Source organism: Bos indicus, chromosome 2, assembly GCF_029378745.1.
Source record: "Bos indicus isolate NIAB-ARS_2022 breed Sahiwal x Tharparkar chromosome 2, NIAB-ARS_B.indTharparkar_mat_pri_1.0, whole genome shotgun sequence".
Classification (NCBI taxonomy): Eukaryota; Metazoa; Chordata; class Mammalia; order Artiodactyla; family Bovidae; genus Bos; species Bos indicus.
The window spans coordinates 39,870,159-39,895,049 of NC_091761.1; the positions used below are offsets into that span (position 1 = coordinate 39,870,159).

The 24,891-nt window shown below is 46.4% G+C and overlaps 1 protein-coding gene across 7 annotated transcripts; it reads left to right on the plus strand.

Moving 5' to 3' along the window:
• The first annotated feature begins 229 nt into the window (after nt 1-229).
• Nucleotides 230-18,143, plus strand: NR4A2 (nuclear receptor subfamily 4 group A member 2). Of its 7 annotated transcripts, none has more exons than XM_070767740.1 (8): nt 230-478; nt 11,817-11,940; nt 12,423-13,288; nt 14,073-14,202; nt 14,617-14,780; nt 15,672-15,874; nt 16,268-16,446; nt 16,573-18,143. In XM_070767740.1, the coding sequence occupies exons 3-8, from the start codon at nt 12,425-12,427 to the stop codon at nt 16,827-16,829; spliced, it is 1,797 nt and encodes a 598-aa protein (XP_070623841.1). In that variant the 5' UTR covers nt 230-478; nt 11,817-11,940; nt 12,423-12,424; the 3' UTR covers nt 16,830-18,143. The 7 variants fall into 7 exon arrangements, 6 of the variants coding, with proteins under 6 accessions (XP_070623841.1, XP_070623853.1, XP_019828112.1 ...); XM_019972580.2 differs by lacking the exon at nt 230-478 and adding an exon at nt 9,847-10,118 and having other exon boundaries at nt 12,601-13,288; XM_019972574.2 differs by lacking the exon at nt 230-478 and adding an exon at nt 9,848-10,126.
• Nucleotides 18,144-24,891: the final 6,748 nt, after the last annotated feature.

The following is a 24,891-nucleotide window of genomic DNA, read 5'->3' on the forward strand; positions in this document are numbered from 1 at the left end:
GGTTATTTATAGCGCGGGCTGCGCGCGCGTCACGGAGCCCGGCCCGACTGACGGGGCCGCTGACGCGCTTGGCCGCGGGGCCGAGTCCGCGGGGCTGCGCGCCGGGCGCCGGCGACAATGGGGTTCTGTGTGTGCAGCTGCCGTCGCCGCTGGGGGCCGGGGGAGGGGGGCGGGCAGCCGCTCCCCGACCCCCCTTCCTCTCGCCCGCGACCCCCCGAAAGGTAACCGGCCTCTTCTGCCCCTGGCCGGGCCCCGCCAGCTGCTTTTTTCTTTTCTTTTAAAAAAATTTAATCAGTTAAGTTTCCCTCGCCCCAACCGCTTCCATCTCCCCCGCTTTCCCTTCTGGCCCCCCAACATGACGAGACAGGGGGCTTTAGCCGGCCGGGGGCGACCGCTTTGTGCGTTGCGGGGAGCGGGACCCGCCCAAGGCGCGCCCAGCGGGGGACGCGGTGACCGAGGGGCCGGGAGCGCCGGGCAGGTAACGTATCCTGGACCAGGAGCTGGGGCTTTGTTTGGGTCGGGGGAAGGGAGGGGACCTGGGGTGGGTGTGGACGCCGGGCAGCCCTTCTGGGACTCCTGTCTCCCCTCCACTCCCCGCTCTCCGCCCCGCGGGCCGGCGCGCAGGAAGCCAACCTGAGTGTGTGGCGCGAGAAGCGAAAGAGAAACTTCTGCGTGACTAGCTGAGGCTCCTTCGAGAGGCCAGGACGCTAGAGGCCCCCACCCCCTCCCCGCCGCCGCCGCCCCTCCCCCTCCCGCTCTCTCTCCTCGCCGGGGACTTTGGAGCCCTCCCTTCGCCCGCCCCCGCCCCGCGGAAGGAGGGACTGGCGAGGATTTTAGGGACTTCCTGGGACACGGAGACCGGCTCTGAACCATCCCCTTTCAGCTGTCGGAAGCTGGGCAAGCTAGCTCTGGAGCCTCTCGCACGTGGCAGGCAGGCAGAGAACTTGCTGTGCCTTCTAGGAAATTGCAATCGATTTGTAATGCAGTTTCGCTAATTGGGAGTTCAAAATTAAACTTTAATAAAGCATTTGTGTCGTCTCGTCTAATTGTGAAAGCTTCCATCCGTCCTGGTAGATAGACTCTGAGTCTCAAGTTAATGGCGCTAAGCTAGATTTCCCCCCAAGTACAATTCCGTCAGCCGGCGTCGGCGCAGCTGGATTTCCGTTAGGTACAGATGTTGCTAATGGCATCTTAAGCACGGATGGGCAGATAGCATACGGAATGCAACATGTTGCCATATGGTTCCGTTAGCCTTTCACCTCCAGGGATATCAATCACATATATTCTGGGAGGAACTTAATGACTCTCTGAACGGCAAAATGAATTACCTGGTACAATTTATATCCCTTGACCTGATACGTTATAACAACAGGAAGATAGCATCCCACAGTTTCTGTGGTATGAACTGAACTTCAGAGCTACATTTCAAATTTTATAACATCTATTTGTAGTGTGAGGGGCCCTGTCAAACCACTCTGGCTGAAAAATCCCTTTCTGTATTGTCCTTCTTCCCCCCCGCCCCCCCCCAACCTCTGGCTTATAGTTATAAAAGTTTAGCGAAACTGTTGTCTTGGTAATTGCCAATCAGCTGACCAAATACTAATTGAAGAGAGTATGGAGAAATAGAAAATACGATTTCCAGAGCTAGTGACTTAAGACCGATCATCAGGAACACCATACTTTAAGAACTCCCCAAATTAAAGGACTCCCAAGAAAAATCTATTTTGTGAATCGTTTCACTATAACTCCTAAAATCCATTTATTAACTCTTTGAAATTTTGTTTTTTTAATACTTCATTCTTAGGAAAGTAACTTACAAAAATGTACTCAGAAATATGAAATATAAGGACCTCCTTAGCAAAATAGTTTCTCTTCCCTCGGCAACTCACCTGAACTTGAATTCTGTATGTGGTGGTACTGGTGGTTTGTTTTTTTTTCTTTGGAACATGTCAGTGACAGCATACTGAAGTCACTGTTAGATCCTAGTAGAATGATCCTGTAATATTTCCCAGGTCTTTTTAAAAATATCCTGGTGATTAATAAAATGTTTGACTGGCTCTAATTTCAGATTATAAACATGGTTGTCTTTTGCTGTATCCCTCCTTTTTCCTTCACTAATACAGAGATGCAACATTGCAAGACAAGAAACTTAAGTGTAAAAACAGTAAAATACTACAACTTTTTAAAAACTTTTTCCTATTAAGGGATATATGAAAGCTGTGGGCGTACTATCTTTTAAAAGATTTTGCTTCCAACAATACATAAACCACATTAATTCATGTGAACTGATAAACTAGGGTAATACACAAAATAGACCTGAAAACATTTTCAGTCATAAAAGTTTCATAATTCATTTTTAAATTACAAGATAACGTCTCCTTTTTTTCTTTTTGTAATAGATGATTTTTTACCTAGCGCTTGAGTCCGGGCAATGATTTTGATAATGAAATAATATAAGATCTTTTGTGTATGTAAATAGAAAATTTTATACAGAACAAAATAAGATATATCTGAGTTATGACAACCCTTACTGGAGACTGTTTTTGGGTAGTCTTTTAATGGCTGAAATTGTATTTCCGTAGCATCAGCATTCAATGAGTTTTAACCTTGATCTGTAGTGAGGCTGTTAATCATGACTACATCTCCATGACTTCTGAATAGGTTGTGAGTGTGTCCTTTAATCAGTCACACAGAACTCGCCTTATAAAGCTGTTATTGTCATGAGCAGATACTGCAGGCTTTTGTCAAGCCCGGTGATTATTAACGTTTTCGTTCTTCAAAAGCCAGGCTGAAAGTCCTGCTGTGCTTTATTTCACAATTCAAGTCCATTAGTACGTAAAATCCTAAGCAGCAATATTTGCCTTTTCTCAAGTTAAAGTATTACGTACATCGTTCATAATTTCAGTCCCATTCATGGACAAAAACTATGTGTGTATTTGGTATACATATATAATAACAAAAACAAGATATGCGTCTTGCATCATGACTTATTTGAAGTGAAGATTTGATGGATGTCCATTGTTACTCTAGATGAGGTGGCTGGCTGCCAAGGCAATCCCTCTAGCTTTGAAAGTACTGGCATTGTTATTGTCTATCAGGGAATCACTTTCTAATTTTTAAGCTCCCAACTTCACCTCCCTCTTTCAGTATGGCCCTTCCATACTGCTAATCTGAGAATTTGTTTGAATGTGAAAACTTTTGAAAATGTGTTTGTTTTGGCCAAGATTTTCATCAGTATTTCTGGTTGCCTGCTGGTTTATCTTGAGCTGGCAAGTATGTTTTTAATTGAAAGTGAAGAAATACTATCAGGACAAGGTATATTCCCCATGCTCTGAGTAATTTTAATTGTGATGTAATCCTTGGTGCTTTCTTATCTTTTTTACTTATGAATGTATTTTAAATTATTTAAGATAGGACAGATTTACGCCTTTCTCAAGGTAATATGGGACAAGTTATGGATAGGCATTAGGCCTCTATTAGAACACGTCATTCGAGTGGGTGGGGGTGGGGAGGAGAGCCCTCAGGAAAGAGTATACAGGCCCACTGCACTGGCCCTGTTTGCTTTTCAAATTTAAAACCCATATTGCTGTGTTGGAAACTTGTTTCTCTTTTATAACCTTTCATTTAATTTTTTTTTTTAAACTGTCAATCTGTAAATATTTAACCAGCCAAGCAGGAAACAGTCTTTTATTCTCAACTATATGCAGCTTTGTTTTTATCTGGGTTAGTGTGAGGGGCATGCAAATACATAAAAATTTGATTTGGTTTTCCTTACTTTGAAGATTGACAGAGGCTTCTTTAGTTAATCTTGTTCTATTCCATGTTCTGTATTCAGATATTGAAATACAGTATTTTTATACATTTATAAGATTGTGTTTGCATTTATTTATTTATTTATTTTTTTAAAGCATGTAGCCTTGAATGTTTGTTCTACTTTTTTTTTTTTTTCTTCACATCATTACTCTGGTACTGCTTGATGTAACTTGATTAGCTCCCTCCCCAGTCATGATTGGTAATTAAAATAGGCATTAAAATTAGTCACTTAGCAATTTTGCTGTTCAATTGGCAATTAAATTACTTAATTGCAATTAAAGTCCTAATTTTAATTGGCAAAATGATAGATGTAGATTTAAGATAATATGTATAAATACTTTAATAAGTGTCTATATAAGGATTACTTAATTACTCAACTTCAAGTTTATGCTGTTAACTTTAGAACTTTTAAGTGAGCAATGAAATTTATATTACATCTATTCAAAGAATATGGTAATTAGATTTATTACTTATCACTATAAGGGTCCTTGCTATAAGTTAACTTTTGTAATGTTAAAATTGTAGACTTGTTAATTGCAGAATTATGTTGAAAAAGAGGGCATATATGTCTTTGTCGTAATATATCAATAACATGTCTTCAGTTTTTATTAAATTGAAAAGTTGGTGAAAAAAAGTGGTTATTTTATCATTAAAGGTAAAATTAAAAACTAGCTAGCTGTTATATATAATGAAGACTCTGGCAAAGTGTATGTATTTTATCTACTAAAAGAAAATCCTACATAGTACTATGATGGTTATTGATGTTATTAGCTACTTTTACAATTTCAAATGCCCTTGGTGTTTTCTTAGCATATAGCACCTTATTCTCAGAACCTTTAAAGCATTTTTCAGGACTTTGTACTTTTTAATGACTCCCATGTTTAGTGAAATTAGCAATAAAATCTAAAACCAAAGTAACCCTTCCTTGCTTAATCAAAAAGAAGTCTTACATAAGAAAATATTGAAGATTGCTAGGTGTGGGAGGAGGGGAGAATGGAGAATTATTAAATGGTTACAGAGTTAGAGTTTTATAAGATTAAGAGTTACGGGGGTAAGTAGTGGTGATGGGTGCACAACAGGATGACTGTATTTAACACGATTAAACTGTACATTTAAAATTGTAAGGTGGTAATTTTTATGTGTGTTTTACCACAGTAACAAAAAAAAGTATTAAGTGGTTAATTTAAAAGTATTTAGGAGATAGTTACTGAGAGTCAAGAACTAGAGAAAAGATGAAGGATTTTTATTATGCAAAATACTTTTTGAGTGGCATGAGGTTTTACCATATGTTCAGTTTTATAATTTTAATTTACAAGTAGATGCTTCTAGAAAAAATGAGAGCTGTTTTCTTCTGCACATCTTTACACATTTCTAGAACTGAGTTCTGTATCAAAGAAACAATTTTTAAAATCTTTGGATTAAGTGATTTGGGATGAAAAACGGGCTGGGTAAAACTGAGTAAAAGCCACAACTACCCAAAATGTAAATTACCAGCTAAGCATTTTACTTATTCTCTAGGCATCTCATAGAAAAGGAAAAAATGATTGGTTGATTAATATCTTTTTAATGCAAGTGAAATGGCAAAGTAAATAACTGGAAACCATCCATATTAAAAAATGATTATGTATTTTCAGAAACTCAGATTTTTTTCAAAGTGAAAATTTCTATCACTAATATAAAACTGAATGACAATAAATTACATGAAATTTGTCCAAATATAACCTAAAATAAATTTCATTTTTATGCTTAACATAGATTCCATTAACTAATGTTATGAAATTTCTTCAAGTTACCTTGATTCTTATAGAATAACAGTTGTGTTTGTTTACTATATTTTAACTGTGAGAGCTAAGGGCTACTCTGAGTACATTTGGGGGGAATAGTGAAATAAATCCCTGAAGATCCCTTTCCCATGCATTATGATAGAAAATCCTTATGGAATTAAGGATTCCATAGAATTAAGAATTAAATCCATATTTGCTTTCTAAATCATACCAAAAATCTCAATTTTATTAAGTATAATCTGCTTAGCCTTGCATAAAATAAAATGCTTAGATTTAGATTTGAGTATGTATTATTTACATTGTTTTTTATGAAAATGTTATATATATATATACACACACACACCAATATGTTCTGCTTCATACTGGCTAATATCATAAAAGATAATATTATTTTCCTATGTGCTTTTTCTGAGGTCATCTAATACTGTATATTGACAGTAATAATAATATTGTAATTTTAGTTGGTTTCAAAAAAAGGAGCTCTTACAGGTAGGATCAGTTTTTATTCCCATTTATTTTAAATTGTTAAAAATACTGACCTTCATTTGGGGTAACTTTATGTATTTATACATAGCAGTAATTTAAAGTTATATCAGATTCTGGGCCCTGAAAGAAACATTATTGTCATTTTAATTGAGTTATAAAGTAGTTTATATTCAAGAATCTATTTACGTTCAAGAATCTTACAGGATTGCAGTCATATAAATGCAGAATTTCAGTTTCTTTTAGCCTAGAGCATCATTTGAACATTTTCTAAAAGGTTGTTCAATTCTACATTTTGATTCCATTATATGTGTAATTAAACCTCTGTGCACAAAAGCATTCTCTTATGTACTAGCAAATACACCCACAGGAATCCTCTTATAAACTATAATTTATTTAAACATGTAATCATAGGATTTTAAAACATGCTTTCATTTTTCCAAACTATATGCCAATTTGAACTGCTTGGTGATAAAATGAAAGATTTTATTACCATTTTGATTTTTTTTTTCCTCTGTGACCTGACAGTTAAATATGGGTGGGCGGAAATAAAGAAAACCTATTGTGAACCTAATTTCAGTGTTAAACTGTTTCCCTTTTTGAGAAAAATAGAAGAGAATCAAAGATTTGTAGTTATTTATGAATTCCAGCAGAATATGAATGTCTGGGCCTGCTGCAAGATCTCCTGGAGCTTTACCCAAGTAGTAAATAGCTAGGGGTGTGTGTGTGTGTGTGTGTGTGTGTGTGTGTTCGCGCGCGCGCTTGTGCGTGTATTTGTATGACGGTGTGTGCTTGTGTGTGTTTGTGTGATGGTGTGTGTGTGCTTGTGCATGTATTTGTGTGATGGATCATCCTGAATGTTGTGGAGTCAGGCCCCCTACTGACAGCATCAGTCAATTACAGACATTGGCCCTTCTACTGAGACCTGCCTTTCATGAGAATCTGTTGGGGACACAAGAGTCTGGTGTTTTGAGCGTGGTGGTTCTTTTTTACACTTTCTAATGTCTACCGGATCCTTTCCACCCGGAGCACATGTGAGCCCTACCAAAAACGCCAACCCAAAAAACAGCTTACCCAATAATTGGTTTAAGAGTCTATCGGTCTTTGATTCTGATGTGTCTTAATAAGAAGACACACTTCCTAGCAGCTATTGTAGAATAGGGATTTGAGGAAGAGAGAACTCGTATGGATTGTAGAAAAGAAGGCCAAAAAGCCACTTCTTTCCCCTCGCATGTTGATGTTATATCCGATTCATTCCCAGTTGCTAATAATTGTTAACAATAAGCTCCTGTGAAAACTGCGTTTCGATCTTGGGTGCATAAAAGACTTGAACGAAGGCTCTGTTACCAAGAAGCCAGACTCGACAGGTTGCTGTGACAGAATAATGCTTCATATTACAGTGTTTGTCTTCTTGGAGTTCACTTTAAGAACTCCAGCACACCTTTTCCATTCACTGGGAGAGAATTTTCAAACTGTCCCCAGACTCACCCCGGGCTAAAGCCAAATGTTTTTTAAAATGGTTTAAGGGAGGAGGGGCGTGTTGAGGGAATGCACCTCCTTAAGATCTGCATATTTGTGTTTGGAGAGTGGTGGTTACAACCTTAAAGTTCTCCTGGCCCCCGCCTTCCTAGAAATATATTAAAAAATAATAACTGCCACCCCAGCATGGCTGCGCTTGAGTTTCCGACTGCCTGAAAATAGCTGCTGGGAGCCTGGCCCACCGCTGGGATCAAGGAAAGCACCCTCAGGCCGCGCCCTGCTCCCTTGCGGAAGGGGAAGGGAACCCGGGAGGGCGCCACAGAGCTAGCGCTGCTGCTATTTTGGGCCCAGCTGGGCGGGTGCGTCAATGCCTGCGCCCCTGCGTCACCGCCACCCCCACCCCTTTCCTTCTCCCCGGCTCTCCAAACTCTCACTTTTTCCCTTTCGTTCGCGTGGAATCGCTTCTGCCCACAGGGCGCTGACGCTACCCAGCTCATGCTAATAAGCTATTCTTCCCCCTCCTCCCCTCATCCCCCTACTTGCACACCCTCACCCGCCACCACAACACGCCCCCTCCAACAGACACACACACACATTCGCACACACTTCCTGGTTTTATTTTTTCTCTTGCCCGCTAGGGCACCGCCGAGCCGCTACGGCGGCAGCAGCGGCAGTCGCAACATCTGGGGGAAACTTAAGGTGGTCACGTAGGTTTTCCCGAGGCTGCAGCGTGGAAGAGCCTGTGGCTTCTCGGGGCAGCCTCGGGGCACTGATGGCAATGCCTCTCCGGCCGCCGAGGAGCAGGAGGCGGCGGGAGCGGGCAAAGGCGGGGGCTGGGGGTGCAGATTAGGACTGAGCGGCTCCTGGACTTGGAGAGCTCCCAGGCACTCTCGGCCCGCCTGTACTGGGAACCTCAGGATGAGGGGTCCAAAGGGGTCCCGCAGCCTGGAAGTCAGCCACACCAAGAGGGAGGGGCGGCTGCAAATCTTCGCAGGCGGAGGAAGGGGACGCCCCCTCCCTCCCCGGGTGACTCCCCCCGCTCCACTGGAGAAGTCCCAAAGCCCGGCCAGCTCTGGTCCAGGAACCAGGAAGCGAGCTGACTCCCGGGAGAAGCTTGTTTCTTTGCTGGAGAGCGCCTTGTGCCCTCAGTCTGGAGGGTGGATTGCCTTGCGAATTGCAGTCGGCCGAAGCTAGGGCGACCGCGGGGGTGCGGCGAGCTCCGGCCGCCCTCCGGGCCCTCTCCTGGGAGAGCTGAACCCACACACAGTGCGCTTCGGAGAGATCCAGCCAGCTCCGTCCTCTGTGTCCCTGGGTTTAGTCTTGCCCCCTTGGCTCTCAGATTGTGGCTTCCAGAGCCCTGGTGCTTCAGGGGAGGGTCGATTTATTTTCTTAAAACTCGTGAAAAGGAACGAGTTGATGGGCATCCAGGAGTGTCGAAGTATGAGAGTTGGTAAAAGGTGAGACTAAAGCACCTTTTTGCAGAACACACCTGTTGCCCGTTGCTCGGCTGCATTGTCTGCGAAAGGAAAGAGGGCGACGCCTCACTCTGACTTTTGGGGTCCCTGAAAGGCTGGGTCACGGCTACCCTTTCCTTTTCCCTCCCCTCCCCACGCACCACGTCCTCCCTCGCACGTGAGCCCTGCGAGGAAAGAAGGAAACACAGAAAATAGGCCCTCCTTACTCGCTTCCACTTTGGAGAGTGTGTGTGTTGGGGCGCGGGGGTGGGATATGCCAGAGGAGAAGGCCAGGGACAGGAAAAGAGAGAAAAGGGGGATGCACTGGACTAGGGAAATCCCATGCCAATTGTAGGAGCCCTCTGAGCGTCTCGTGTCATGGGACATCTGCACTCGCTTCCGCTAACGGGGGTGGCAGTCGTGGGTGGATGAGGTTAGGGCGCTGCCAGGCACGCCCCATCTCGTGCAATTCCAGGTGCTGGTACCTGGCCTACGCTTGGGTTCCCTTCCGCCGGGCTTTTGTTGCACCTTCTCCCACGTGTGAGCTGCTGGGCGGCAGCGGTGGCGCGGGGGTTTGGTGGGGGGAAGGTGAGGTGAGATGTCGAGGCGCTGCGGGTTGCGCGGACCTGAGTGGAGAGGTCACACCTCTTTCGGAAAAAGAAAAAAACCTAGCTGGCTACCAAGGTGAACCCTGAACAGTTCCCACCTTAAAATCGGCCCTGCTCGTGACGTCAGGTCGGAAATATACCAAAGCGAGCGCTGGCCAGGAGTCTGGGGAGAGCGGCCGCGCGGCGATTGGGCGGCGGGCCGCTGACGCGCGCTGACGCGCGGAGACTTTAGGTGAATGTTGGCAGCGGCAGCGCGAGCCACATAAACAAAGGCACATTGGCGGCCAGGGCCAGTCCGCCCGGTGGCTCGCGCTAGGCTCCGCGGTCCCGCTCGCCTGCCCAGCCGGCCGCCTTCCCCTGCTCCCTACCCGCTCTCGGTGCCGCGATTCCCTTCGCCCCTCTCGCCCACCCCTCCCCGGCCCTGCCACCCAGACTCCCGAAGGGAACTACACTTCAGCCGAGTTGAATGAATGAAGAGAGACGCAGAGAACTCCTAAGTGAGTAGGTGCGGCTGACACAGCTCGCATTCTTTTATCCTTCTTTCTTCTTTTGCACGTCTCTTCTTTCCGTTTGTCTGGTGCAGGTTCTCTGGAATTGGGCGCCGGAGGCGCGGAGCGCGAGTGGGGCCGAAGGATGGGGAGTAGGTGTGCGCAGCTCCAGAGGGCATTTTGTCGAAACTCCTGCTTTGCCACCCCGCAGAGGCTTCCTGGCTCCTCATTGGTGGACGTGGAAGGGAGCTTGCACAGTTTGGGGAGCTGCGGACTTGCCCGCGGAAATGTGCGCAAAGTTTGCTCTTAGTGCGGAATTGATTTAGGTCTTTGGACACGTAGACTCCAAGTCCTGTGTATAAGAGGGGCCTGGACGCGGCCCAGAAAGTGACAGGAAGAGAGAAAGTTCTTCAGTTTATGTGTTGCTTGGGAACTGTGTCACCGCGGCTGGACAGCGTGCCCGAGTTTCCTGGGTATTGTTGAGTGAGGAGAGGTGGTTGGTAGAGTGACCTGTTACTAAGTTGCTTGAAAATTTCTGGTTTTCACGTGTGCCGCGCTTGTTTGTGAGTTTGACAGAGAGAGAGAGACAGAATATTTAGAGTAGTTGTGAAGCTGCAGAGTTACCAGAGGGTTAATATCCAGTACAGGCATATCTGTCAAGGGCTGGGAGTTGGGGGTGGTCAAGAGTCCCTTTCTTTCTACTTTTTTTGGTTACCCTCCCTCCTCCATGAAGCAAGACTGTGACTGGGGTGGGGGGTGGGGGAGGAAAAGAGACTTGGATGTTTGGCTTTCTGTTTCATTAGTAATAAAATTGTCTATGCTCTAGAATGCCTTCCAAGTGGGAACATCTGAAAATTACTAGGACAGAAGAATGCCTTGTTCCAGCAAGTAGGCAGATTGTGCAAGGCTGGATAGGGAAGGTGCTCAGCTTGTTATGCTGAGAGGTACTTCTACCACTGGTGCCAATATTGGATAAGCAGTATTTCCCTCTCTCTGCAACTCACCTAAGATGCTCTTGACAAAATATGGTCCCCTCTTTCCGCTCCTTGGCCATTAAAGATGAAAGACATTTCCTGGAAAAGTGAATGTCGATTCACCTGTATCCCCAAACCCAGTGCTCAGTCAGAAGCTCTTAGGAAATCCAGATGCTTCCATTCAGATTGCCTTCAGGGCTCCCCAGGCCTTACTAACATTTTGTACCTTCCTAGGTGTGGAGGGAGAGACTGTTTTTACATTTTATATTCTTGACTTCTACTTTCCTTACCCTGTACTAGATGAAAAGCCAATTTCACCACAGGGGGAAAAAAATCAGGAGAAGGTTCCAATGCTGTATTTTATTAAATCCTAGTTTCTTCTTATTTAGTTCTGAATTAAACTAAAATGGAAATGACACTCCCTCCCACTGTCCCACACATACGCAGCAAAGGGGCTAGTTTATTTCATCATAAGTATTAACTAAGTACATGGAATAACTTTCCTCCTTTAGAATCTTCTCTCTGCCAAGACTGATACAGTCCATGGGTGAAATTTTCTGTTTCCAGCCATCTCTTCTACACATCCATTTTAACTGCTAAGTTTGATAAAGGCTACACACTAATTTCTAATTAAACAATCAAGAAGGGCACAGAGGGGCCTGCCTAGTGATACAGATGTCCAGCCAAATCAGTCCAGAAATTCACCCTAAGGCTTCCTGTGTCTTCATTTCAGGGAGGCGATCTGACAGGCTGGGCTCTCCACTGCTCTTCTAAAAATCTTGGAAACTTTGTCCTTCATTGAATTACGACACTGTCCACCTTTAATTTTCTCCAAAACGCCTGTAACTCGGCTGAAGGTTAGTGCCACTTCATTTCCCCCCCTCCCTTGAGTTCCTTAAACGTCAAGAAACAGGGCAATGCGAGCGATCTTTCCCCGCAAACCCTGTAACTTAAGTTTTTCCCCAACCCATCGCCTTCGGGAACAAGTTTCTCATTGTGCAATTCAACTTCATTTCTGGATTGAGCTTGCTGAACCCGAGCTTCAGAGGAAAGGCTCATGGGAACGGGAATGCTCCTGAAAAGGGTGAAGGGGGAGGCGTTGGAAATATCCGGGAATGGAGACCCTAATAACTTTCCAGTTCAGGGTCTTTATTGGGTCAGCCTTTCCTTGCTCCGCACTGTTCCGATCCGCAGTAATCGCGCTCTCCGCCGTTCCTCTCGCGCCCCTTCTTGCTCTCTGACCGCTGCGGGCTGCCGGTGTAGCTCCAGGTGTACCCGAGCCCGGGAGAAAGTGTTCACTTGACCAGGCTGAGTGTATATTACCCTGTTTCATTTCCAGCCATGCCTTGTGTTCAGGCGCAGTATGGGTCCTCGCCTCAAGGAGCCAGCCCCGCTTCTCAGAGCTACAGTTACCACTCTTCGGGAGAATACAGCTCCGATTTCTTAACTCCAGAGTTTGTCAAGTTTAGCATGGACCTCACCAACACTGAAATCACTGCCACCACTTCTCTCCCCAGCTTCAGTACCTTTATGGACAACTACAGCACAGGCTACGACGTCAAGCCACCTTGCTTGTACCAAATGCCCCTGTCCGGACAGCAGTCCTCCATTAAGGTAGAAGACATTCAGATGCACAACTACCAGCAACACAGCCACCTGCCCCCACAGTCCGAGGAGATGATGCCGCACTCCGGGTCCGTTTACTACAAGCCCTCCTCGCCCCCGACGCCCACCACCCCGGGCTTCCAGGTGCAGCACAGCCCCATGTGGGACGACCCAGGCTCCCTCCACAACTTCCACCAGAACTACGTGGCCACTACCCACATGATCGAACAGAGGAAAACGCCGGTCTCCCGCCTTTCCCTCTTCTCCTTTAAGCAGTCGCCCCCCGGAACCCCCGTGTCTAGCTGCCAGATGCGCTTCGATGGGCCCCTGCACGTCCCCATGAACCCGGAGCCAGCGGGCAGCCACCACGTGGTGGACGGGCAGACCTTCGCCGTGCCCAACCCCATCCGAAAGCCCGCGTCCATGGGCTTCCCTGGCCTGCAGATCGGCCACGCGTCGCAGCTGCTCGATACGCAGGTGCCCTCCCCGCCGTCGCGGGGCTCCCCCTCCAATGAAGGGCTGTGCGCTGTGTGCGGTGACAACGCGGCCTGCCAGCACTACGGCGTGCGCACCTGTGAGGGCTGCAAAGGGTTCTTTAAGGTGAGCCAGGTCGGGGGCGGAGGAGGCAGCTAGGGGCCCCCTACTGTCCAGAGCCTCAGAGTGCTTGCTCCGCTGGGGCGCAGGCTTCGGACTCTAACTGGTCTCCAGCGACTCCCCGGGTCCCTGGAAGCTGCCTTGCCGCCGCCCCTAGGCTGTGGCGGGGGTTTCTGGGTGCCTGAGAAAGGCAAGTAGGAAGGCGGGGAGACCCGGGGTCGCATCTCCTCACGAGGCCGACGCTGGCCACCCCCCGCCTGAAGTTGCTGGAGCTGAGGTGGAAGAGGGTCATTTGCATGTGCTAGGAGCTGTCTTCTTGGTTCAGATTGAAATTGGTTAGGACAGAGAACCGTGTCTGAGCTAACCAAGTGGAACAGAATTCCCTGTGGTCAAATTAAGTGATCTCTTTATTTCGCCATCCTGATTGAATAATCTTATCATTTTAAATAGAGAAGGTCTCTAAGGAATGTAAATAATATGAATGCCCACGAATTTGTATTTACTGAGCGTCTCCTTCTCCTTCTCTTGGCATATAAAACACAGCAAGGAGCGGAAGGTTAGCTCAAATGTTAACGCTATCAATTTTCTTCTGTTAAATGCCCTGGGGGAGGGGAAAGAAAAGAGAGAGAAAGGAAAAAGGAAAAAATAAAAAGGAGTTGTGTATGTGTTTGTTTATGGTGAGGGAGTGTGGACCCTGTCCTCTCAGAAATTGTCCCTGGATTCCCTGAATTGTTGGATTTTCAAGAGAAAAAAAAAATTTTTTCCCGGCCTATATTGTCTCCTTTTGCAGCGCACGGTGCAAAAAAACGCGAAATACGTGTGTTTAGCAAATAAAAACTGCCCAGTGGACAAGCGGCGCAGGAATCGCTGTCAGTACTGCCGGTTTCAGAAGTGCCTGGCTGTTGGGATGGTCAAAGAAGGTAGGTTGGGACAACAGCCCACTCCCCAGTCTTCGCCTTTGGGAAACTGCTGCCCCTATCCTAACCCCGCTTTCTACTTCCCAGAGCCGGGCGAGGGGAAGTGGAGGGTGTCTCCGGCTTTCTCCCACTCGCCTCTGGCCTCTATGACCAGGCAGCTGCATGCCAGCCCATTCTGCCCAAGAGAAAGCCGCCAGGCCCTCCTCGCCTTTAACTATACGACCCATTTGGAAGAAGACATAAAACAACCCCGCATTTTTTATGCTTCTCGTCAGTAAAGGCTTTACAAGCAGTGGGGCCCGGGCGCTGCCCGATGCAGGGGCGCCCCCGGCGGCTGTGGCCTTCCCTGGGGAGGGGTCTAGGCGGCAGCTGGGTCCCGCTTGGGAGAGCCGCGCTCAACCGACTGTTCCTTTGCAGTGGTTCGCACCGACAGTTTAAAAGGCCGGAGAGGTCGTTTACCTTCCAAACCGAAGAGCCCGCAGGAGCCCTCTCCCCCTTCGCCCCCGGTGAGTCTGATCAGTGCCCTCGTCAGGGCCCATGTCGACTCCAACCCGGCTATGACCAGCCTGGACTATTCCAGGGTAAGAAGCTGGAGGGGGTTTCATTTGGACAAAGCGACAGATGGGCAGGACCCCTTCCCCACACCTGTCAGTAACCCCTCAGGCCCAAGGGACAGAGGAGGCATGCAAGGGTCTGGCTTCACTGCTCTGGGCAGGGCCACAGAAGACGGATGGTGTTGCTGGGGGTGTGGACATGAGGACAGGGCAGGGGAAGGAAAAGAAGATGAGCCACAGTGGTCAGATCTCTTTAAGGCCCCTTCCCAGTACCTGGGTGCACACCAATACTCAGCACACCAATGCCTCTGATGCCCAAACCAGAGGCGATGCAAAAGCCCCCACTTGGGTTCTACCCCAGTCCTCCAAGGAGAAGCTTTAACCCCCACCTTCTCTGGTGCTGTCAGGGAGAGGGACAGCTGCTTGGGGTTGGGGAAGGGGAAGCGAGGAGGTGTCAGGAATGGCAGTGGGTGGGGGAATCAAGTGGTCAGATTCCTCTTTTACCCCAGCTATGAGGAATGTGTGGACTTTAATTGGAGGAAGTATGTCAGGCAACCTAGACGGCACTGCAATTTTATGAAGATTTGCAAAGGGTGACTCTGCTCAAGACCCACTCCGGCACTGGCATGAATACTAACGTGTCAATTGTTTTGTGGAGATAAGAGTGAACATTTCCCAGGGCTGGTTGGCACTGTATTTAGTCTGTATGAAAATGGTAATTTACATATTTAAAGCAGCGACCTCATAGCACCATCCCTAATTGAATTAATTGCCCCGGAACATCTAATTTCCTTACTGGTCAGAGAGAGGTTTAATTGTTATAAAAACCTGGCTCCCCTACTAGAAATGAGGTTAGCAATTTCACGGGTTATATATTTTAGAGAACCTCATTAAGTGCTTTTTAAAATGAAATTCCAGTTCCAGGCGAACCCTGACTATCAGATGAGTGGAGATGACACCCAGCATATCCAGCAATTCTATGATCTCCTGACTGGCTCCATGGAGATCATCAGGGGCTGGGCAGAGAAGATCCCGGGCTTCACTGACCTGCCCAAAGCCGACCAAGACCTGCTTTTCGAATCGGCTTTCTTAGAACTATTTGTGCTGCGATTAGCCTACAGGTAATGGAAGGCTGGGAATGAAGGAAGAGAGGAATCAAGGAAAAGAAAGAGGAAAAGGGGGAAAAGGGTGGAGGGAGAAAGAGAGGAGAACAGATGTGAAATAAAAGAGAAGATAGGAAGGAAAGGGGAATAGATAAAAGGAAGAGAAGGGAAGCAGTGAGCATAGAAGCCTTGTATGAATAGAATGGAGGTGGGATAGGGGGCGTTCTTGATTGTTATGAAATTAGACCCTTTCAAGGTCCACTGGTCTACGTTTTATTAACTCTTGGGTAATTAGGTGCCTCTTAAATCCCTCATTTATTGCTCTTCAAGTAATTAGTTGTTTAGCCTTTTTTTTTTTCTCTCTCTCTCTCTCTCTTTTTCTCCCCTCTCTCTCTTTGGTATTAATTGCAGGTCCAACCCAGTGGAGGGTAAACTCATCTTTTGCAATGGGGTGGTCTTGCACAGGTTGCAATGTGTTCGTGGCTTTGGGGAATGGATTGATTCCATTGTTGAATTCTCCTCCAACTTGCAGAATATGAACATCGACATTTCTGCCTTCTCCTGCATCGCTGCCCTGGCTATGGTCACAGGTCAGTACCACAGGCACAGGGCATTTCTCCTCCTGAACTTTCCTTTCCCACCGATACTCCCTGGTCCTGTCAGCTAGCTAACTGCTTAGTGCATTCCTCTTTTGTTTCTGATTGTGTTTTCTGCAGAGAGACACGGTCTCAAGGAACCCAAGAGAGTGGAGGAGCTGCAAAACAAGATTGTAAATTGTCTCAAAGACCATGTGACTTTCAATAATGGGGGTTTGAACCGCCCCAACTATTTGTCCAAACTGTTGGGGAAGCTCCCAGAACTCCGTACACTTTGCACACAGGGGCTACAGCGCATTTTCTACCTGAAACTGGAAGATTTGGTACCACCACCAGCAATAATTGACAAACTTTTCCTGGACACTTTACCTTTCTAAGACCTCCTTCCATGCACTTCAGAGAAACTGGAAAGAAACCTAAAACTGTCCAGAGGGGGCAAGTGACAAGGGCAGAGAGATTCCCCTGAGCTGTCTCAGCTCTAGTCAGCCCCCTCCCCTTCCATACACCCTGACCCTTGATCCCTAAAGAAAAAAACAGAAACAAAAAAAACAAAAAACTGTTGCTATTTCCTAACCTGCAGGCAGAACCTGAAAGGGCATTTTGGCTCCGGGGCATCTTGGATTTAGAACACGGACTACACACAGTACTGTGGTATAAACTTTTTATTATCAGTTTAAAAATCATTTTATTGTTCAGAAGGAAGATTGCTAATGTATGATGGAAAACATTTGGCCACATTTGGTTGTTGCAGTTAAAATAAATGTAATACACATACACACACACACACACACACACACGTTGTAAGAGGACCCACAAGTATTGCCCTTTAAAAGATTTCAAAGTTTTCTGCTGTAAAGAAAGCTGTAATATATAGTAAAACTAAATGTTACGTGGGTGGCATGAGTTGAAGAAGGCAAAGGCTTGTAAATTTATCCAATGCAGTTTGGCTTTTTAAATTATTTTGTGCCTATTTATGAATAAATATTGCAAATTCTAAAAGATAAGTGTGTTTGCAAAAAAAAAAAAAAGAAATAACTACTCAAAAAAGGGACAAGCATGTTGATTCTAGGTTGAAAATGTTATAGGCACTTGCTACTTCAGTAATGTCTATATTATATAAATAGTATTTCAGACACTATGTAGTCTGTTAGATTTTATAAAGATTGGTAGTTACCTGAGCTTAAACATTTTCTCAATTGTAAAATAGGTGGGCACAAGTATTACACATCAGAAAATCCTGACAAAAGGGACACATAGTGTTTGTAACACCGTCCAACATTCCTTGTTTGTAAGTGTTGTATGTACCGTTGATGTTGATAAAAGAAAGTTTATATCTGGATTATTTTGTTGTCTAAAGCTAAACAAAACTTGCATGCAGCAGCTTTTGACCATTTCCAGAGTGCTTATAATATACATAACTCCCTGGAAATTACTGAGCACTTTGAATTTTTTTTTAACGTCTAAGATTGTCAGTTAATATATTATTTTATGTTTGAGTAAGAATTTTAATATTGCCATATTCTGTAGTATTTTTCTTTGTATATTCCAGTATGGCACATGATAGGAATCACTGCCTTTTTTTCTATGGTGTATGACAGTTAGAGATGCTGATTTTTTTTTTCCTGATAAATTCTTTCTTTGAGAAAGACAATTTTAATGTTTACAACAATAAACTATGTAAATGAACAGAATTTTGTCTTCTTTCTGGGTTAGGTAAAAATGATTACTAAACAGCAATATACAATAGACAGAGTTGGAGATTGATTTGGGATAGGTCATTTATTCAACATTTGAGTTTCAAACTGACAGCCTAGACCTATTCTGGCAAAAGGAACTGGAAAATTGAACTAATTATCCAGAGAATTCAGAACAACATTTTTCCTTAACCAGAACTTTCCAGTGTGGCAGCATGCATTTATCAGAATCAGGTGAGAATATCTCAACTCTTCTATTGACTTTGCTCTGAAAGCTAAGTGCAACTTTCATAGGAGAAGTTCAGAAGACCCAATAGCATTTGAACTTTTCCAGTTTTGAAGTCCTGTTGGGTTTTTTGTCTTGCATGATGTTTAGAAAGTATCTTTTTAAGACTCTGTCTACACAGATTTGAAGTGTATTGTATATAATCTCTGATTTTTTCCAATTCCTTGTAAAGGGTCTTGGAGGAAGAGTCAAGCATTTTGGTCCCTTTGGGTCAGTGGTCTTTGGCATAGAACAGAACTCAGTTAAAGACATTTCTTACAAATGTTTTCCTCCTTCAGTGAATAGTGATGAGGTTCAATTTGCTGTCTTAGAATAATATAGCTGTCTTAAAAGTTTCTCGGATAAAGAATAAAATATCAATTTGTCAGGCTCTGGTTCTTTTTAGGTACAAACAAACTATATCACAGTATCTAGGCTTCCACTCAGTACTAACTTTTGGCAAAAAAAGTAGTAAAGTCACTTTTGGTCTCAGCTTCCTCTCAGTGACCTGGTCCAGCTAGTCGTAAATTCTGGGACGTGTAGGATGGGGATGATTTTCTTCCTTGATCCTAGTGAGTTACAGATGGACTCCTGGTCACTGAAATTGACAAAAAGAGTAATTATTTTTTTAAATGCAGAGTTAGTAAATTGCCAGGAGAGTTCTCAGGTTTTATTTTTAGTTTACCTTTGCTTACTTTTTTTTTTAAGACATGTTTTGTGGGTCGAGCAACAGAGAGAAGGCAGGTCTCGGTGGTAATTTGAGGTTATTTTCATGTGATGCGCTTCTCTACAGGTAACTCTGAGAGGCAAAAGTTGGTGGCCACATAAAGAGATTAAAAAATAAGCGGAATGTTTGACGCCCTTGCTTTCTTGAAAAGATGAGGCTTGCCATTTCCTTTTATTTTTCACAACTTCTGCCCACTAATAAGCTGAGAGAAAGAGAAAGCTCTTTAGAAATGTTGGAGTCCGCAGAGCCGTTAGCAGTCTTCTCCCAGGTGTCTGCAGCCCGGAGACAATTACATCCCGACTCGGAATCCTCTAGAGTTGAACCCAGAAACGAACTCTGTTGCAGGTTCTCCCTTAAGGCAGCGGTTGCGCATCACCCGAGGCCAATGGGGTATCAGGTAGTGCGCCTCCCGAGAATTTGGGGTGAAAGGAGGGAGGGGTGACTCTCTCCCGTGTCCGCTTGCAGACTGAACCGGCTCCGCGTATATTTAGTTATAATTCCTAAACTGAAAAGTGGCTAGCGCTTTTTCTGCTTCACAGTTACCGAGTCCGTTTCCAACTCCCCGCAGCGCACCGGGGTGTGCGGGGGAGCCTCGGAGATATCTCTCCTGCTGCTTCCGGGATCTGTGAGGTTGAGGACTTTGCTTGTCTTGGTCTTTCTAGGAGTAAAGGCCAGGAAAATCAACAGACACGCTGTTTTGCCAGAGACAGACTTTGTGTGGAACTTCTCTAGAAAGAGATGAAAACTTTATACTGGGGGCTTCGTATTCCCCTCCCCTTCCCAAGTCCCCTTAAGAATTTCAGTTGTTTGTGTCGTTTCAGCAATGAAACATGTTTTATCATTGTTAGAAGACATGACCAGACCCTTCTCAGTTCTGAAAGAAGGTCTAATTTCTTAGTCTTCACAGTTTCTAGACCCACGGTGAGGGGTTGCTTAGAATGCCCTGAATTGAAAATCCCATGGACGGAGGAGCCTGGTAGGCTGCAGTCCGTGGGGTCGCTAGAGTCGGACAGGACTGAGCGACTTCCCTTTCACTTTCATGCATTGGAGAAGGAAATGGCAACCCACTCCAGTGTTCTTGCCTGGAGAATCCCAGGAACGGGAAGCCTGGTGGGCTGCCGTCTATGGGGTCGCACAGAGTCGGACACGACTGAAGCGACTTAGCAGCAGCAGCAGCAGCAGCAGCCCTTAATACCAAACACGGATGAGCAGTGCAACAGCCTGTTACTTGGTGGGCTCCGCTTCTTTACCGTCCAGGCGACTGCCGAAGTCTCTCGATCCGACCTTGCGCTTTCGGAAAGGGATCAAGAGAGGGAAAGAGTGTTTGAATTTCTGGTCCTGATTCTAACAAGAGAGATAGCCTGGTCCCGGAAGCTCATAGCACCCTGCAGTGACAGCGGCACCCAACGACCTTATCCTGTGTATTTCTTTTTGCTGCTCCACTCCGTCCCTCGAGAGTCGATGTGCCCCCTCCCCCCAAAAAAACTTATCATAAGTCTTATTGGACACTGGTTCTCAGAGTGCAAGGAGCCGGCCAAGGAGAAGCAGATATTCCTGCCAACTTAAGAACGTCGCTTGAAGGTTCAATTTCACTTTGCTATGAGACTTTTGGCTTTATTTGCGCTTCAACGCTAATAGTCAATTATCTAATTGTATTTTAAACCTAGGCATCGGCAATGAATACTTTCAAGATACAAAGTCTGTGAAGGAAAACTTTCATTTCATTGTAATATTTTGGTCAGAGTTTTCCAGTTAAAGGTATATATCCATCCCCCTAGGCCCTATCCCGGATAGCGATACCAGGACACTTCCAAGCTTCTCCAGAGTTGCGCATCTGCGCGCCACCATCTCCACGCTTAACTCCGTATTGCGTGGGTTTCCTTTTTTATCCGCGGCGCGGTAGCGCGCGGAGAGTGAGGGCTCGGGTCTCCCCGGCCGGCCTTGCTTCTCGGTGTGAGAGAGGTGCTTGTTTCTGTCTCCAAGCCGTGTTGCCCGCCGTCACCTCAAAAATGGAGACAGGTTCTGTTAAGGTTGGGGGGGAGGGGAGAGAAGGTATCTAGTCCTGAGGATCTAAAAACTTTTTTTCCCCCCAGTATTATTTTGTCTGCTGAACAAGAGGTCTGGGAGTAAGTATCGCAAACATTCTCCTCCGAAAGGGGTTTTAAAGCTTCCTCCAGCCACACCTGTGCCCGCTATTCATTCGGGAATAGGAACTGTCACGGAGTGGGCGCGCCTGGAAATTTCTCAGCCGTCTAAGTCTCCTGTACACACCGCGAGTGGGACTTGACTCGGTTTTAGAGTCCCACGGGGGAGGGATGGAGTTTGGGGTCCCAGCCAATGCCCATTCAACCGACCCATCCCCCCACCCCGAAATGGGTCTCAGCCAGGACTAAAAGGAGCGCATCCGGTTGCAACAGTCTTCGAGGAAAAGTTCTGCCTAGCTCTGTGCGTCGGGCAGAACGCAACCAGGGGATCTCATTTTGCGAAGCTGCGTTTTTTTGGGTTCAGTCAGTTCAGTCGGAACTGGCTGACTTTATAGTGAAGCTAGATAAGAATTTGAAACAGGGCCGTCATTTTCTGGTAATTCGTTTTTAATAATAAAACAAGCACATGCAAACCCAATTTTCATTTTTACTTTTAAATTTTACCAGAAATACCAAATTGGATATTACGCAGAACCATTTAGGATGGTGAGGCTGTCATTTAAATCCATTTTCACTCGGTCTTTCCGTTTCCTGAGCACGGCTGGAGACGACAGCTGGGGCTCGAAGGATCTTTGCTCCGACTTTAATTTGGCTCTTCTTTAGGGAAATTCCCGCTTCCGCCCGAGGACGCTTCGCGGAGCATGACAGAGGGGCCCCACCCCACGCCAGAGGCGTAAGGAAGTGGCTGCACCCCTATCTCCTAGCCGCGATGTGCGTTCCCTGCCTAACAGACAAGAGGCGGGAGAACTCCGAAGAACGAGATTCCAGCCGCTTACTCCCCACCCCACGCCTTCTCACTAGGCCCCCCTGCCAGCGTGGTCTGATTTTGAGGTCCCAGGATTACTGGAGAGATGCGTGTCTGTCTGTGGTTCGGGGATGCGAATGTGGGTAGGCACGCGCTCCAGCTCTGCCCGCTGCATTTTGGAGACAGGATTTGACTCCGCCGGTTGCACCAGGAGACTTTGTCCGGGGAGCCCTGGACCAATTAGAACGAACTCGCCCGGGTTAACTCTGCTTCCTCCGTTTCCTGGCCTGCCCTCCCCAGCTGCTCCCAGCTTCTTTCCCAGCTGTTCCGTGTTCCCCCAGGGCCGGAGACCGCAACAGGTTCCAGTCGCCGCGTGGCCAGGTCCAGTGCGATCGGGCGAGAGCACGTGCGGCCGAGCGTGCCCCCCCGGCTTTCTCTACTCCCACAGATCAGTGGTCAGCCTTGGGTCTCCCTAGTTGTGAGCGGGGCTGGAGCGTTCATTCACCCTCACACTGGGGAAAACCTTTTCACCTAGTTGTGGAGCGCACAAATAGGCGTGGCAGAGGATCCAGTCAGAGGCGCATCCGCGCTGCTAGCCACAGGATCGGGGAACGTCCCCCTCCCCCGCCCCGCACCCGCAGCACACGTGTGCCCCGCACGTGTGCTCTCAATTCCGAAGCTCGGAAGAGTGATCGTGCGCATCCGGCTCTGCTTACAGGTCTCCTGGCACCACAGGTTATGAGCCTTTGGCCCGCGCGCTGGGGGATGCGAGTCGTCAGGTGGCCAGAGGATTGCGGCGCCTGAAGGGGCCTCAGGGTAGCCGGTCCGCCTGTCTGCCTGCGGCAGGAGCCCTTCTTCCTCCCCTGAAGACGGCGACTGCCGGGTGCGGGCTGCCCTCTGCTCGGTTTAGCCGAGCTCTGTCGTGCTCAGCTGGACCTGACATAGAGCCGAGCAGGGACCCGGATATTTGGAGAGATTGGCCTCCACGCTCTCCGCCGCGTTTCTTCTTCCCCGGGTTGATCTCTTACTCTTGTTTCTCTATATTCCTATCTAAGCTTGTTTTTAGAGCAACTAGAATTTCCAGGGTACGTCCCACCTGTCCTAACAAACAGTGTCAGAGTTTCGGATACAGATTCCCCGTCGAGGGGCAGCTGCGCGTGTGGGAACTCCATCTGACGCTAGAAGAGCTTCTATAGGGACTACTCCTGCTAAAAAGGTCGTGTTAAAGAGCTCAGATTTTCAGACCTTTGAAAAGGCTAAGAGGTAGAGGTAGAGAGGATCTCAGTAAGCTACAAGTAGGTCAGTGCTTTGCAAACTGAGGGTCCTGACCCATTAGTGGTTTGTAAAATCAATACAATCAATGGGTTGCGATCAGAATTTTCTTTCAAAGGAATATAATAACAGACAAGCAACCACGAGTGCTTTGCACAGAATGTAGCCGAAGGGTAAAATGTCTAAGCACTGTTGGCTGAAACTTTGGATAGGCCACAAGTATAGAGTGTATTTATGAATGTGGGTCTCAGGCAAAAAGTCTGAGAGCCGCTGCTGAGGGACCCGTCTATGCCGGAAGTGAAGGAGGGGTGTTGCCTTTACTGAGAGATGCTGATAAGGAAATTTCAGCACTGTGGTTTTGTGGTTAGTCTTCACTTCTCTGTACATTTTATTTTTTGTACCCCATCTCCTCCCCAACTGCACCAAGATTCCACATTTCTTTATCCCCTGGCTTGATAAGTGCTTGGAGCCCCGTTTGGGCATTGTAAGGACCCGGAGACAGGCCCACAAAGCCACTCCCTTTTCCTTTCCCTCTGTCATTTAGCACCTGGGAAGAGAGTGAACAATGAAGAAGTTTCCTGGGGGAAGCCAGAGAGAGGGTAGGGGAGTGATCCTTACATTGTCCATTCACCATGTGCCTGGGCTTTTCATTTATTGCCCAACACTAGGAAAGAAGCAAAGCTTTTGAGGGAAATAGGTAGAGACAGGGATGGGTAAAGATAGTGAAAATACTGAGAAAGATCAGATAAGCCGGGACTGAGGGGATGGAAGAAGAAGGAAAGTTTGAGGATTTATTTAATCAGAGTGCTAGAACTGAAGGCCAGTAGAGATGGGAAGGAGAGGACTAGAATGCCCTAGAAATGCGGGATGCCAGGGAGCCAACAATAATTGTGGATGGGCTTGGAGAAAAAAGAAATGATAAATAAGAGCAAACAGAAAGGGCACATAAAGGAGGCTGGGGTGGGGTGGGGTGGGCAGATCTAAGGAAAGTTGAATGTTGAAGCCATAATAAAAGGATTATGTAAGGGGAGGGTGGCTTTAGGTGTGGGAAACCTTGGGTTAATGGGGACCACACAGCAGTTACAAGTTATGTCAGAAAGAAATTAAAAGAGGGGAAAAAAAAAAACAACAAAACATTGGCATAGAAAAGTACTTGCCCTGTTATTTCATTCTAAGGAGCTTCGAAGGCAGGGTTGTTTCCAAAGGGGTGCTGCCATCTCCAGGCTGAGGGGATATGGATTCCTTTGAAGATTCAGGCCAACGTGAAAGGCAGAGAACCAAATGGCAGATGAGTAACTTCCACGGTTACTGAGTTTCCTCAATCACAATGCATAACTGCTTGTCTTGCTGCAAGGCTAGGTCTCAGCTCATGTAATCCTCTCAACTCCAACCTGTGAGGTTCAAATTGTTGCTTCCATTTTACAAATGAGATAAGGCTCAAAGATATTGTTAAGTATCTTGACTTCTAAGTACTTGGAATAGCTGGAATTTGAACTCAGAACCAAGACTGTAATCCCAACTGCCTTGCTCTT

Bases quoted from the DNA above. Each gene is read 5' to 3' on its own strand.
- NR4A2 (XM_019972553.2), top strand. From the start codon at position 10,088: ATGAATGAAGAGAGACGCAGAGAACTCCTAA. The intron at 13,289-14,072 runs GTGAGCCAGGTC...CTCCTTTTGCAG, and splicing joins GCTGCAAAGGGTTCTTTAAG to CGCACGGTGCAAAAAAACGC. The intron at 14,781-15,671 runs GTAAGAAGCTGG...ATGAAATTCCAG, and splicing joins CCAGCCTGGACTATTCCAGG to TTCCAGGCGAACCCTGACTA.